Source organism: Scyliorhinus canicula, chromosome 24 (genome assembly GCF_902713615.1).
Source record: "Scyliorhinus canicula chromosome 24, sScyCan1.1, whole genome shotgun sequence".
Classification (NCBI taxonomy): domain Eukaryota; kingdom Metazoa; phylum Chordata; class Chondrichthyes; order Carcharhiniformes; family Scyliorhinidae; genus Scyliorhinus; species Scyliorhinus canicula.
The window spans coordinates 19,343,890-19,358,558 of NC_052169.1; the positions used below are offsets into that span (position 1 = coordinate 19,343,890).

The 14,669-nt window shown below is 44.2% G+C and overlaps 1 protein-coding gene across 3 annotated transcripts in view; it reads right to left on the minus strand.

Annotated features, from left to right (window-relative positions):
• Positions 1-3,899: 3,899 nt before the first annotated feature.
• slc12a1 (solute carrier family 12 member 1) overlaps positions 3,900-14,669 on the minus strand; it is a 106,820-nt gene continuing 96,050 nt past the window's right edge. For all 3 annotated transcript variants that reach the window (XM_038784360.1, XM_038784359.1, XM_038784361.1), the window contains 4 exons: positions 7,178-7,264; positions 5,653-5,788; positions 5,474-5,541; positions 3,900-4,848 (listed from right to left, as the gene is read on the minus strand). In XM_038784360.1, the coding sequence (XP_038640288.1) occupies positions 4,713-4,848; positions 5,474-5,541; positions 5,653-5,788; positions 7,178-7,264 (427 nt within the window). In that variant the 3' untranslated portion in view covers positions 3,900-4,712. The remainder of the gene's footprint in view (positions 4,849-5,473; positions 5,542-5,652; positions 5,789-7,177; positions 7,265-14,669) is intronic.

Here is a 14,669-nt window from a genome sequence, read left to right on the forward strand (position 1 = left end):
CTGCTCCCCGTGTCTAGCCTGGTCACTAGATGTGAGTGAAGTTAGGCAAGGTTCCCCCAAGAAGGTGAAAGCGGTATCTGTGGGCCTCAAACTCATGGAAGGGGTGAAGCTGGCCAGATGCATGGCAGCTGTATACAGTCATTAAACTCAACGTTCTAAATTTTTGCTGGCACGGAACTCTTTTTTTCCCCCAATTAAGGAGCAATTTAGCATGGCCAATCCACCTATCCGGCACATCTTTGGGTTGTGGGGGTGAGACCCACTCAGACACGGGGAGAATGTGCAAACTCCATTCGGATAGTGACCTGGGCTCAAACCCAGGTCCTCGGTGCTCTGAGGCAGCAGTGCTAACCACTGTGCCACCCTGCTGGCAGGGAACCTAGCTTGGAGGGGATACTTAATTCCGGAGAGGTGGCCTTTTAATGAGGATGCATGAGACACTAATTCATGAAAGTGGGGTTCCTGACATGGGTTGTTGGGTAGCTCGACCCACCTTGAAAGTCAGGAAAAAAGATTCCAAAATTTCACCCCACTGTTGGGAAAGATATTTTGCTTTCTGCCCAATTAAATGCCCCCACCTACCATAATGTTTGCTTCTGGCAGAACCAGGTGTGAACTAAACCCAGGATTCACGTGTGATTTAGGGCCTCATTCAATTTTTATTTTTTTCATTTATTTTATTCATTTTATTTTTTTACAAGTTCGGAGGGGGTTATTAAATTATTTGATAACATTTTACAGGAAAAAAAATATAGAACTTTGGACAGATGGAGACTCCATACTTTCAGACACCAGAAGGCTTCACCTTCATCCAACAAGTTCATAGATCATAGAATTTACAGTGCAGAAGGAGGCCATTCAGCCCATCAAGTCTGCACCAGCTCCTGGAAAGAGCACCTTACCCAAGGTTAACAACCCCACCCAACACTAAGGGCAATTTATCATGTCCAATCCACCTAACTTGCACATCTTTGGACTGTGGAAGGAAACCGGAGCACGCGGAGGAAACCCACGCAGACACGGGGAGGATGTGCAGACTCTGCACAGACAGTGACCCAAGCCGGAATCGAACCTGGGACCCTGGAGCTGTGAAGCGATTGTGCTATCCACAATGCTACCGTGCTGCACAAAACCATTTCCTCCATTTTTGTCAGCAGCAACAAGGTAAGAAAAAATGGTGGGTCGCACAGGTCGGCCGGCGTGGGTCGCGGAGGTCAGCCGGCGTGGGTCGCGGAGGTCAGCCGGCGTGGGTCGCGGAGGTCAGCCGGCGTGGGTCGCGGAGGTCAGCCGGCGTGGGTCGCGAAGGTCAGCCGGCGTGGGTCGCAACGGTCAGCCGGCGGTAAAAATGGGTCCCTGGAAAAAAAGTTTGAAGAACACTGCCCTAAAACTGAACAATAGAAATGGGGGAATTCAGATTATAAATATACACGGCTAGTCTAATTCTTTCTGAATATCAAAGCAAGGAAGCCAAAAAAGGTAATTGTACGAGATATTTAAAAGCATCAAGGAGTGTTTAAAATCCTGCAAGGAGAAATTAAGTGGTGTGTTATGAAAACTGGACTTCTAATCTTGAAGTATGACAAGTGAGGGAGTTTGAGTTATGGGCAATCAATGAAAATTAATGAAAAGTGACTAATGAGCAAGTATTTGAACCAGCACAAAGAAATGTCTTGGCTGATTAATGCGGAAATAATTGCACTGTGCGCAAATTATTCTGCAGCCACAGTCACGGTTGTTATTGTGTGGAAAACGTTAGTAACAAGAGCCAAGATGTCTTACTGCAGCCATCTGGGGTAGTGTGCGCGGTTTTGATCTCCTCATCTAAGGGATTATACTTGCCATCGAAGGAGTGCAGCAAAGATTCATCAGATTGATTTCCTGGGGTAGCAGGATTGTTGTGCGATTAGAGATTGGGTTGACCGGGCCTGCATTCACTGGAATTTAGAAGAACGAGGGAGGATCTCATTGAAACGTAGAAAATTCTTCACTCAGAGGATGGTGAACCTGTGGAATTTTCTACTACAGAAAGCTGTGGACGCCAAATCACTGAATGTATTTAGGTGGAAATAGATAGATTTCTAGGGTGCTGACTTGATGTGACGAGCCCACTGAATCTCAAGAGGGCTGTCATGAGATTCGTTATGCTCGAAATGCTTTGCAAGATTTAATGAGATCTCATGAGGCGTCAAGATCTGGATCTCACCCTCGGTGAGTGAGATGCAGATTAGATATTAAAATATCCATTAGTATTCACCAGGCACAAAACCGCCTCACCTGGGAGACCTCACCAGGACGCTGTTTAGCACAAATGTGAACCAGGCGTAACGGCACCTGGGGGCTCTCCCAGGCCATTAGAGACCCCCGGGTGGTCAGGACGATACCCTGGCATTCCTGCTGGCACCAGAGTGCCAGTCTTGCACCTTGGCGCTGCCACCCAAGCACCCTGATAGGGACACTGTCAGGTGCCAGTGTCAATGTGCCAGGGATTGCGGTTACCCCTTTTACCCAGCAGTGCAGATTAATGATAACACAACTTTTAAAACAAAGCTCAAGATATTGTTGGATTCCAACAACTGTTGGTAGCTACACGCGTCTCATGGGCTCCAGATCTGTGCCCCCACATAAGCCAGACTCTGCCGACCAAATGAACTCACCAACCAAACAGAGAAGTGCACAGACGTAAAAATTTATATTATTATGGATTCAGGAAGTATGGATTCAGGAAGCGTGTACGCAAGCATTGTTCTTCTCGGATGCTTTCGACAAACATTTGTGTGTATTTCAGATTATCAGCAAAACAGAGATTTTTTTTTTTTTTAATTTAGATTACCCAATTATTTTTTCCAATTAAGGGGCAATTTAGCATTGGCCAATCCACCTACTCTGCACATTTTTGGGTTGTGGGGGCGAAACCCACGCAGACACGGGGAGAATGTGCAAACTCCACACGGACAGTGACCCAGAGCCGGGATCGAACCTGGGACCTCAGCGCCGTGAGGCGGTTGTGCTAACCACTAGGCCACCGTGCTGCCCAGCAAAACAGAGATGACATTATCAGAATGCCATTTTCATCATCGGCAAAATGTGAATTTCTTTTTTTATATAAATGTAAAGAATCTGAAATTATATAGCACTTTCAAATCCTCAGGTGTCCCAAAGTGTTCTGCAATCCATGAACTATTTTGCTATGGCGTTGTAGGAAGGAATGCCAACTCGCAATGCCCAAGATCTCAGAAACAGCACCAAGACTGACCAATTAATCTTGCTTGGCCTGGGCTGAACAATGAATGTTGGCAGGAACATGGGCTGAACACCAAACTTTTATTCAAAAGAAATGCCATGGGATACCCATTTGAACAGACAGCCAGAGCTTCTGCTTACTGTTCCATCGAAAGAAAATAAAAGTCTTGCATTTATATAGAGCCTTACACAAATACAGGACGAAAATGAAGATGGGTAGTCAACCTCCTCCGATCCCCTCAGCAGCCATCGCGCTAGGTTCCCGTTTTTAAATAGAGTGCTAAACGTCGCCTGTGTGACCTCTCATTGGGGAGCTGGTTAGTTCCCGGGAGGCCATTAGATAGGGCATCCATCTCATTAATGAAATGTAAATTGCCCTTACTTGGTGTCTCTCCACGTCTGGGAGGATACGTAATCCGCCAACAGGAGCGGGCCGGTTAGATCGCAAAGCGATTAGCGCCTACGCAGATCCCGGTTTCTACCTCTCCCACAATTTAACCGGTGCACATGGATCTGCACCGGGCGCAACACCGCCGTTAAATTGCGTCCAACATGTTGTAATGATCCAGTCATTTAATTAACAGAAACATTTACAAAACAGTAAGAGATCTCTTGTAAATTTCACTATGTGAAAGAAGTTCGAGGGTGACAAGTTTAAATTCTACTACCATTTATTCAACACTCACCAGATACAAGAATACTATTTATGTTTTGCAGATTACATTGTTACTTACACAAGTCAGTCATTGAATGTCAGCAAAATGAATATTTGTATCATATTGCAAGAAATTCCCCCAAATATAACTGATTTTTTTTGTGCCTCTCCTTTCTATGGAATTTCACACCATTCCCTTTTCATTCCATTCTGTTCTATCTCTGCACTTCTTCCTTAATTTCACTATCTGTTGTGCACCCAGTCTGGTTAAACACATTCTCTCTTTTCTCAAATTTAGTTAAGTTTTGAATTTGTGCTCGTCAGACATCCGTAACAGACTTTTCTCAACCGTTCCTTCTGGTGTATATGCTCATTAAGTTACATAATTGAGTCAAAACCTCTAATAAAACCCTGATTTAAACGGAGTTAATGGAAATATCAAACAGTAACAATGCAGCAGAAACCCCTTGGAAAATCTTGAGGCTGAAGAATTTAGGATCCACATAATGACCTGCAATGAATATATTATTCCTTTAATATAATGGCTGCACAAGGGAATGCTATTCCATCTTTGTAAAATTAGTAATTGGAGAATAATGTTTTAAAATGCAAGGTACTATTAATCAGACTAGTTCATGACATGTTGACCAAATATCACTGTGATTTTAGAAGACTAACTCGTGACATTATTTGTGAAATGGAGCAGGAAATCAGGAACTTCAATCAAATGTTGCCCTTTTTAAGCAAATGTGCTGCGCGATAAATAATTGTTGCAGTGAATGGGGCATTTGCTGTCGCCTCGACATGAAATTTTCTGTTAGGAGTAGAAGGTCAGGACATTCTTTTGATTTCCTCGGATCATTATGACAGGAGGCAGGTTTCTGGAAAGAATCTCCAACCAAGCCATATAAAGGTAACTTGATACAGCTTCCTTCCTTGCGATTGGCAAACTCCTAGTGTGTGAAAGAAAATGAAAGGTTAAGTTCAAAAAAGATTCTAATAATGCAGGTGTGGCTAATACAAGCCAATATATTCCGAAGAATACTAAAGTAGAATTTACTTGGCGCGATCTACCAGCAACAGTGCGGCTGAAAAGCAGCATGCCATGGTGTACACGTGGAGAGGGTTGTTCGGGGGCTCAAGAGATCGGGACCCCATTTTAAAACGTTGTTCCGATCTCCCACTACACTGAGGAGCTCTGGTGGGTGAGGAACTCTGATGAGTGGGACTCCTCAGTGAAGCCTCGGCTGTGCTTTCCGCGCTGAGGCCCAGTATCTAACCAGAGTCCCGTTAGATAGCGTTGTGTTTCCCAGTACTGCGAGTGCTGGGATACACGCGGCAAAATGCATTTGCTATGGGACATAGTTCCCATTTGGTTATATCGTACCCATAGCAATTTCTTTCCCAATGTATAGACTAAAATCATACCTACTTTCTCCACTAAAAATAGGAGCAAAATATACTTTTGAATCTATAATGTAACGTTATCTAAAACACCAAGAACAATCCTTACTGTTTCCTGTGATAATCAGTGCTTAATTAGTTGATTTAGGTGTAATGTCCATAGACTGCACTTACACAACGATAATATTGGCAGATCGGGAGTTCTCCTGCAGAAGTTCGTTGAGTCGGACCTGGCGGTAGGTCTTTAATTTAAAACAAAAAGTCACTGTAATTACATGTACATTTATGATGACCATTAATCATAAATAATTTAGGGGCAAAATTTATATATTTTGAAACTATTTTCTGCCCACCTTGTCTTTAAATCTCTCCAGCTCAGCATCAGTAATTTTCCATGGATATTCTTTCTGCAGTATCTCTGCAGTTGCAGGATCCTTGGAACCCTCATGCAGTTGGTATGGTTCAATCAATTCCTCAAATGTTTTCCAGCTGTAATCAGTCATTACAATTAGCAGTCAAAGCAGGCAGAAATGATTCCATAACTAATGATAGAGTTCCATGTCTGTTCTGTAAAATGGTGCAATTACAAGAACAATAATCTGATCACATTAAAACAAGTCTTCAAATTGGCCCAGTGCTGTATTTTCATCTGTTACTGCAAATATCGAACACTGGACAGCACCCTTGAGACAACTTGCATTTGTCTTCTCAGCATATTTGGCTTCCCCAAACTTAAAAAAATATCCATGATGTGGAGATGCCGGCGTTGGACTGGGGTGAGCACAGTAAGAAGTCTTACAACACCAGGTTAAAGTCCAACAGGTTTGTTTCAAACACGAGCTTTCGGAGCACGGCTCCTTCTTCAGGTGCCTGAAGAAGGAGCCGTGCTCCGAAAGCTCGTGTTTGAAACAAACCTGTTGGACTTTAACCTGGTGTTGTAAGACTTCTTATTAAAAAAATATGTTTTGGGTATGTACTTGAACCGGGAGTTTAGCTGCGGATTCATGTAAAATTCTATAAGCTCAACAGTTGAGTTTATATTTTCCATTCTTCACCTATCCCTCATGCTTCTGCACTATTCCTCAATGAGGTCAGGTGTCCTCATGCACATTACTGGCTTTCTTTCTGTTTTACATCTGTAGCAAAGTTTGACCTAGACAGAGATGGATGTGTAGAACACACTCTGGAACAATAGGAATGAGTATTTCCTCAGGCAAAACCGTCCTTTATTCCCATTCCACAGATTTCAACCCCTCGAGCCTGCTTCAATAAGATAATGGCTGATCTGATGGTTGCCTTAACACCACTTTCCTGCTTGCCCCCCCCCCCCTTTCCTGCTTGCCCCCCCCTTTCCATAGTCCTCGACTCCCTTATTGAGCAAAAATCTGTCTATAACTTAACCCTTAATATAGTCAATGTCTCAGCTTCCACTACTCTCTGGGGTAAAGGATTCTAAAGATTAGTGATCTTCTGAGAGACGAAGCTCCTCCTCATCTGTAGTAAATAGGAGTCTTCTTTATTTTTAAACTGTGTCCCCAAGGTCTAGATTGCCCCACAAGGGCAAACATCCTCTCAGCATCTACCCGCTGAAACCCCCTCATAATCTTGTGTTTCAATAAAGATTTAGAATCTGTCTGCAACATCATTCACTGCAAATGGAGAGCAAGACCTATCCTAGAATACACCAAGATCATTTCTGAAACAAGCCACTAGCTTAGTCGGTGTTTGTGGGATTGATGACAATAACCCACTACCCCCATCCATGATTCACAAACATCGACACTGCTGTCCTGCGCTTCTGCAGGTTGCAGCAATGTACCGAAATCTCCCTTGGACAGTTATAGGTTACAGGGAAAAAAAACAATTCAGACTGCCTACCTCGCTTTGCTTGGTTTCATGTTAATGTCGCCGATGACCTTGATGTCAGCGCACTGAATCCGGAATTTGCCTAGAAGTGCAGCCATTCTGTAAAGAAGCAATTGGAACGATACACAATAAAACGTTTTACTGTATTTAAAACATTATCGTTTCTGGACCAGATACACGGTGGCAGAATCACAGTTCGATCAAACTGCATTGTAGGTGTTTATCCTCCATATAAGTAGTCATTCTCATTCTATGTGCCTGCACTATACACTCACTATTGTTTCAACATCCTTCCTAAAATACATGCATCTAAACTCATTATTGAGGGTTTATAGAAGTCTGCCAATATATCTCAACTTTCATATTCTTTCTCTTTACATAAAGTACTTTTCTCATGGTCTTATCCACTCGAGGTGCTGCTTTTAATATCTTTTGAATCTGAAGTACTAAATCCTTCAACTCTTTCATATCACTCAAAGTATGCTGTATGAACACAAGAGGGAGCACTTCCTGCACTGACCGACTCTAGAAACTGCAATGGGGATAGGCAACATGTGAATAGACAACCGTACTGCTCTATATTTCCATTCAGGGTTTTATTCAGAGTGGAAAGTAAATAACATACATCTGCAATCTCCAGAGCAGAACTTTGGTTTGCATATGCCCTCTATTTTCAAACAACTTTAGTAACTTGTGTTTTGGTATTTTTTGCAAGACAAATATTGGGCCAAGCATTTAGATGAAGGATTTTCATTTAACTTCTAACTCCTGACACGGTTTTGATGATGCAATTATCTTCCCTGCACATGTTCAAATAAGGCTTCAGTTGAGTCACGAGTCAGCGTATTTTTTTAACCAAAGTGTACCACCTCCAAATTACTGACGTGGAATTCCATTACCCAGCTTGTAGCCAATTCCACAATCGGTGGAATTCCATCCCCCAGCTTGTAGCCAATTCCACAATCGGTAGAATTCCATCTCCCAGCTTGTAGCCAATTCCACAATCGGTAGAATTCCATCTCCCAGCTTGTAGCCAATTCCACAATCGGTGGAATTCCATCTCCCAGCTTGTAGCCAATTCCACAATCACGCTAATATCTTCTTGCAGCTCCTCAGAATTAGGAACAAGGAAATAGGAGCAGGGGTAGGCCAATAGAGCCTGCTCTGTCATTCAGATCATGGCTGATCATCTACCACTTATGTAGTTTTCCCACTATCTCTATATTTCTTGTCAATAGTATCCAAAAATCTATTGATCGGTATCTTAAACATGCTCAATGATCTGCCACAGCCCTCTGGGGTAAAAAATTCCAAGCTGCACCACCCTCAGTATTAAATGGCCTGTCCCTTATTCTGAGACCTTCTACCCTTGTTCTACACTCAGCAGCTGGGGAACCATCCTGTCCACATTTTCCCTGTCATGCCCTGTAAGAATTGTTTCAATGAGATCAACTCTCATTCTTATGAACGTAAAGAGAATATAGGCCCAGTTTCCTCAATTTCTTCTCACAAGCCAATCCCGCCATCTCGGGGATTAGTCTGGTGAACCTTAATGTTTCTAATTTTAGTGCTGTCGCCAATCTTAACTTCACCCCCTCCAACCCAATGTCTAGATCAGTGGTGGACACAGTGAATAGAGACTGTCCCAGGACAGCGGACACGGCAGGATTTACAGGCTATTCACGGCAGCAGGGAATTCCGGTCCCGCGCCAGCGCACGGGTTTCCCAGCGAGGAGGGCAGCTGTCAACGGAAATCCTGTCGACAACGGCGGGACTGGTAGACCCCACTGGCGAGCTGCCGAAAAGCACATGGCTGGGTGGTGGGTAAATCCCGTCCACTGTCACCCACCTGCAACCACACTCGAGCAATCTTCCTTCATTCCACTTTCTATTCTTTCACTCCTACCCAGTTTTTAAACATCAGATTTTCAAAAGTCTCCCCATCTTCATACCCTTCCACTCGCAATACAAATAAATCTCCTTCATACCTCTCCCCTCATTGCCATCAGAATACTTATGGGGCACCTCCTGTGTAAATTCCCCATTGCTAATCAAATCCCTCACTTCTCTATTTGGCAATAGAAATTGAAATTTTAATGCAAAGATTATTTGAAAAAGTCTGTGAATGTCAAGCAGGCGAGAGTTGCTGGCACAGTGACACGAAACCTGTTTGCATTACAATACCTGAAGAGAGCAGCTGTCACAATTTACTGAAACTTTGCTTATTCATTAAATGTTCTTTGCAACAGATCACTATATTTCTTATTTAATCTAAATATTGTGGAGATTTCCCCACGGTAGCTTTAGTGTTAAAACATAGCACATACGGTGCAGAAGGAGGCCATTCGGACCATCAAGTCTGCACCGACCCACTTAAGCACTCACTTCCACCCTATCCCCATAACACAATAACACCTCCTTTTGTTTTCCAATTAAGGCCAATCCACCTACCCTGCACATATTCGAGTTGTGGGGGTGAAACCCACGCAAACATGGGGAGAATGTGCAAACTCCACACAGACAGTGACCCAGAGCCGGGATCGAACCTGGGACCTCAGCGCCGTGAGGCAACAGGGCTAACCCACTGCACCATAATGCTGCCCCCCAATAACCCCATCTAACCTTCTTGGATACTAAGGGCAATTTAGCATAGCCAATCCACCTAACCTGCATGTCTTTGGACTGTGGGAGGAAACCGAAGCACCCGGAAGAAACCCACGCACACACGGGGAGAACGTGCAGAATCCACACAGACAGTGACCCAGCGGGGAATCAAACCTGGGACCCTGGTGCTGTGAAGCCACAGTGCTAGCCACTTGTGCTACCAGTGTTAACTGAGGAATTGTGGAAATGGAGTCCATGTGCACATTAAGAACGAATAACATCAGTGAGTATTAAAATGCAAGTTTGATTTTGCAAATTGGCGCAGGAGTGTTCATTTATAGCAGATTACACATATGGATTTTGCTGTACTAACACAAACATTGAAAACATAACTGTAGTTTCTGACTACCTACCCTGTAAACTGGTAAATACATGACAAAGTGCATCACCCCAGAGCCATGCCTCATTCCTGGATTACACATCTACGGCGGACTAATAGAACATAGAAAAATACAGCCCACAATATTGTGCCGAATTTTTGTCCTAGATTAAGAACAAATTAATCTACACCCCATCATTCTACCATAATTCATATACCCATGATGCCATGAACCTGGCTCTGATTGCACTCCCCAGATGAACCATCAGTCTAATCGGTATGCATACTGAATACTGGTTGGAGTGTGGGATGCATACATGGGATCCCCTATGCTACCTGTCTGTTCCTTTTTGACTGTCTGGTGGCCACCCATTCCCTCCCTCCCTACATAATATTAAACTGCGGGTTGACCACTTCTATAACTGCTATCCACGAACCCTTCAACCTCTCAAATGCAACTGCTGCCCAAGTTCCGAAACCCAGAGCTCAAGTTGCTGCAATTAAGGACATTTCCTGCACAACACGAAGACAATGTTTGAGACAGAGCTGCTACCAGCTGGTGGCAGTTAAGTGACCAATGGCAGGCATTCCCCAGGATTAAGGACACAAGGGGCAGTGGCAGCTGCCAATGAGGGATTCGGAAGTTGGGGTTTCCTCCATTTTGGATTATTCTTCCATTTTGTGTTGGTCAGAACAGACCATCTGTTAATTCAGCTGAACCTCATTTTGGACAAAACATACAAACCAGACATAACCTCAGGAGGTTGGCCCCTCATCTGCTCTGCTCACTCCCAGGAGTAGCTCAGAGCCAAATGACGCTGGTTCCTGCTCATTAAACAGGTGTTGTTCTATTGGCCTTCAGAAATAACTTGTGGCTTGCTGACAGAAACTTCATTAACGTTTGCCTCAGCAACATCTGTCTGGTTGGCTGGTGGAGAAAACTTAAAGAGGTAACAGGCAGGGGCCTCCGCTGGAGATAAGAGAACCTGTAGCCTTTGCAGGATAAGTGTTATCCAGATGACTTAACTGATTGAGGCTTTCATTAAACCAAAAGGCTGGTTATGATACCCACTGATTCAAGGCCTGAGACTAGGCAATCTAAGGACAGACACTTATCACAGGAGTGTTAATTCAGCAAGGCAACTGGACTGACCCACTTTTGCTATCAGCAGAAACTAATTAGTGGAGGACTGTGCTATCAGAGACCTGGAGTCGAAACACAGGTGCTTAAACAATGATCTGTCTTAGAAGTGTTACAAAGAAGTAATTACTTTCGACTCTGTAACAGCATATGGTTAACTTGTAATGACAAGTTTTAGCTATCATTATTATTTGACACCTATGTATTAACTAAAACATATGTAGGGAGTGTTATAGAAGGTCACATTATAAACTATGATTAATGCCATGCGTTTATGTTCAGAATTCATTCTGTATAACCTTTATAAATGGTAATCAAGGACACACTTTGTATTACCTCAAGTATAATTCTAAACAGCGAGGGCCGAAGGGCCTGTGCTGTGTTGTACTGTTCTATGTTCTATAATTCGTATTACAATCTAATACACTAGGTAATACAAAATATTCTGTGAATTAGGAGTGGTGACCATATTATCCTTTGTATTAAAAGTAAAATGGTTCAGGGCAGCTTCTAGGTTCACAATAAGTAGTTAGTTGGGGCCTCATGGCCAGATAGGTGATGAGAGAGAGAGAGAGAGACTAACTCTTTGTTTTCACAAGAATCCAAGCTGCTGGCATTAGCCGTTATTGGAGAAAAGGAATTAGAAGCCAATTGGAAAGGTCACAGCGACTCCTCAGATATTAAGGATAATAGCGTCACCATGGAGATCTTGAGGGTCTTGAATGAATATAACTCGTTAGGGAAGGGCTGGGCTACAGAGCAAAGAGGAGTGACAGGACTGTCTAAAAACTATCTAACTTGTGGCCTTGCGTCTGTAAGCAGAGATGATGTGTTCTGTCTGACACTTACGTGGAGGTTAAGATGGACCTGTCCTGGCTGTTTTACAATCTTTAATAAATTATATGGACAGAATTCAATAACCGATTCTGGTCTCCTTTTTGGAGTCTAAGACGGGTAATGCACTCAGAGGCCGAGGATCAATAGACACCAAGCCAACGGTGAGTAAGGACAGGACAGGAGGCTGTGGGTTGGCTGTGGTCACAAGTGGGGGAGGGGGTTGGAAGCAAGGGCAGGGAGAGTGGCTTTCAGCCAGTATCCCTCCTTCTCAATGCTGGGGTCTCTCAACCAGGTACTGAATATTTTTAACAAAAGACACCATTGCCAAGCTGTCCCCACCAATTGGGTTTGCTTTTTGGGCTCCCTGTGTGGAGACCCTTCCAATGGCAGTTGGATGAGGCCCTTAAGTGGACGTTAATTTTTAACTTAAGGGTCTCGACTGACCATCAGTTGGCAAAGCAGCCCAATCAGGGCAGAGGCAGGAAGGCAGCCCAATCAGGGCAGAGGCAGGAAGGCAGCCCAATCAGGGCAGAGGCAGGAAGGCAGCCCAATCAGGGCAGAGGCAGGAAGGCAGCCCAATCAGGGCAGAGGCAGGAAGGCAGCCCAATCAGGGCAGAGGCAGGAAGGCAGCCCAATCAGGGCAGAGACAGGAAGGCAGCCCAATCAGGGCAGAGGCAGGAAGGCAGCCCAATCAGGGCAGAGGCAGGAAGGCAGCCCAATCAGGGCAGAGGCAGGAAGGCAGCCCAATCAGGGCAGAGGCAGGAAGGCAGCCCAATCAGGGCAGAGGCAGGAAGGCAGCCCAATCAGGGCAGAGGCAGGAAGGCAGCCCAATCAGGGCAGAGGCAGGAAGGCAGCCCAATCAGGGCAGAGGCAGGAAGGCAGCAGAGTACCAACACTTCACCCTCTCTTTTGAAATGTTATGGGGGGGGGAGGAGGTAATAAAATTCTGACCCTAGATCCCAAGCTGATACTGGTCAAACTGCCGAGAGCCCATAAAAATGCATGTGCATGTGTAATAAATATTCAATCTTACAGCTCCTTTAATTTTATTTCTATTCCTCCCGGTTCCCTCATGATTCAACAACCCGTTATGTTCCTTGCACCGATATTGCCAGTTACTCACTCCATCCACATACTATCCCTTGGTGTTTCAAAGTCACAATCAAAAACCCCATCAAAAATGATCTGCTCCCTCTAACTGCAGTCCAATGTCTAAACGTGTGGTTGCCTCCTGGATGTGTGCTCACTTACTGCCCCCCTGTTTGAATCGCTTCCGTTTGCCCAGAGCACCAACTACTACAAGTCACTGCTGATATCTGCTGTCACTGCAACCCAGATGCATCATTGTTCCCTGACTTCTCTGCAGCACCAGACATTGCCAATCAGAGTCATCCTTCCCCCATGGTTTATCTCAGTGAGACTGCCTTTGTATGGTTCCTTTCTTGCAATGCAATGAACACATTTCCAGCAATGACTTCTACAACTTTTAAGCAAGTACCACCGAGTCCCCGGGGAACCATTCTTCATCCCTTCGATTAATCCTTAAACACAGGTTAGCTTCCATGTGGTTTCCCAGTTGTACCTCTTCACTACATTTCCCTTGACCTCCATTATCTCCATGCAGCCAGACTGCCTGAAACTAAGTCATCCTATGGTCTATCCACTATTAGGATACTTACTTTAAACTGTGCAATATTGTCACAATAGTGCCAAGTTTAAATCCCCTAGTTTAAAATCACACTACCACCAAAATCCTATCCATACTTTTATCATTTCTAAACTGGAGCACTTCAATTGTGCTCTTGTTTCCGCTAAGTGGCACGGTGGCTGGCACTGCTGCCTCGCAGTGCCAGGAATTCAGGTTCAATTCTGGCCCTTGGGTGACTGTGTGTGGAGTTTGCACATTCTCCCAGTGACTGTGTGGGTTTCCTCCCAGTGCTCCAGCTTCTTCCCACAGTCCAAAAATGTGCAGGTTAGATGGGATTAAAGGGGGTCAGTGCAGACCCGATGGGCCGAAGGCTGAATTTGCCCCTTAATATCCAAATGGTTAAGTGTGGTTACTGAGATAAGGTGGGGGCCTGACCCTAGTTAGGGTGCTCTTTCAGAGAGTCGGTGCCTCTGAATGGCCTCCTTCTGCACTGTAGGGATTCTATTTGCATCCTGTCCTAAACTAGGTTCCACTTGACCATCAGCTTCATCATCAAGAACTACAGTGGATTAAATTTAAAACATTTCAGGGAATTATCTCATCTCTTATCAATAGTCTTGTCCCTTTTTGTCCTCCGCCTGATTCTCCCTTTGCTTTTGTTCTAACAGCCTTTGATGCCTTCCTTAAAAGTCTCTCAAAATATATCTCTTTGACCTAGCATTTCATCAACAAGGGTACCCTCCCATTAAGGATATCTTTCTACACGTAAAATGGCTAGAAACAGTCTTCCAAATCAAAGTGCTAGCTGCTTTTAAAGTTTTATGCATTCTTCTGTTTGACCACAGGTTTTCAAACTAGAATCTAAAAAGAAAGTTCCCAATGGTCAGATTTGGTT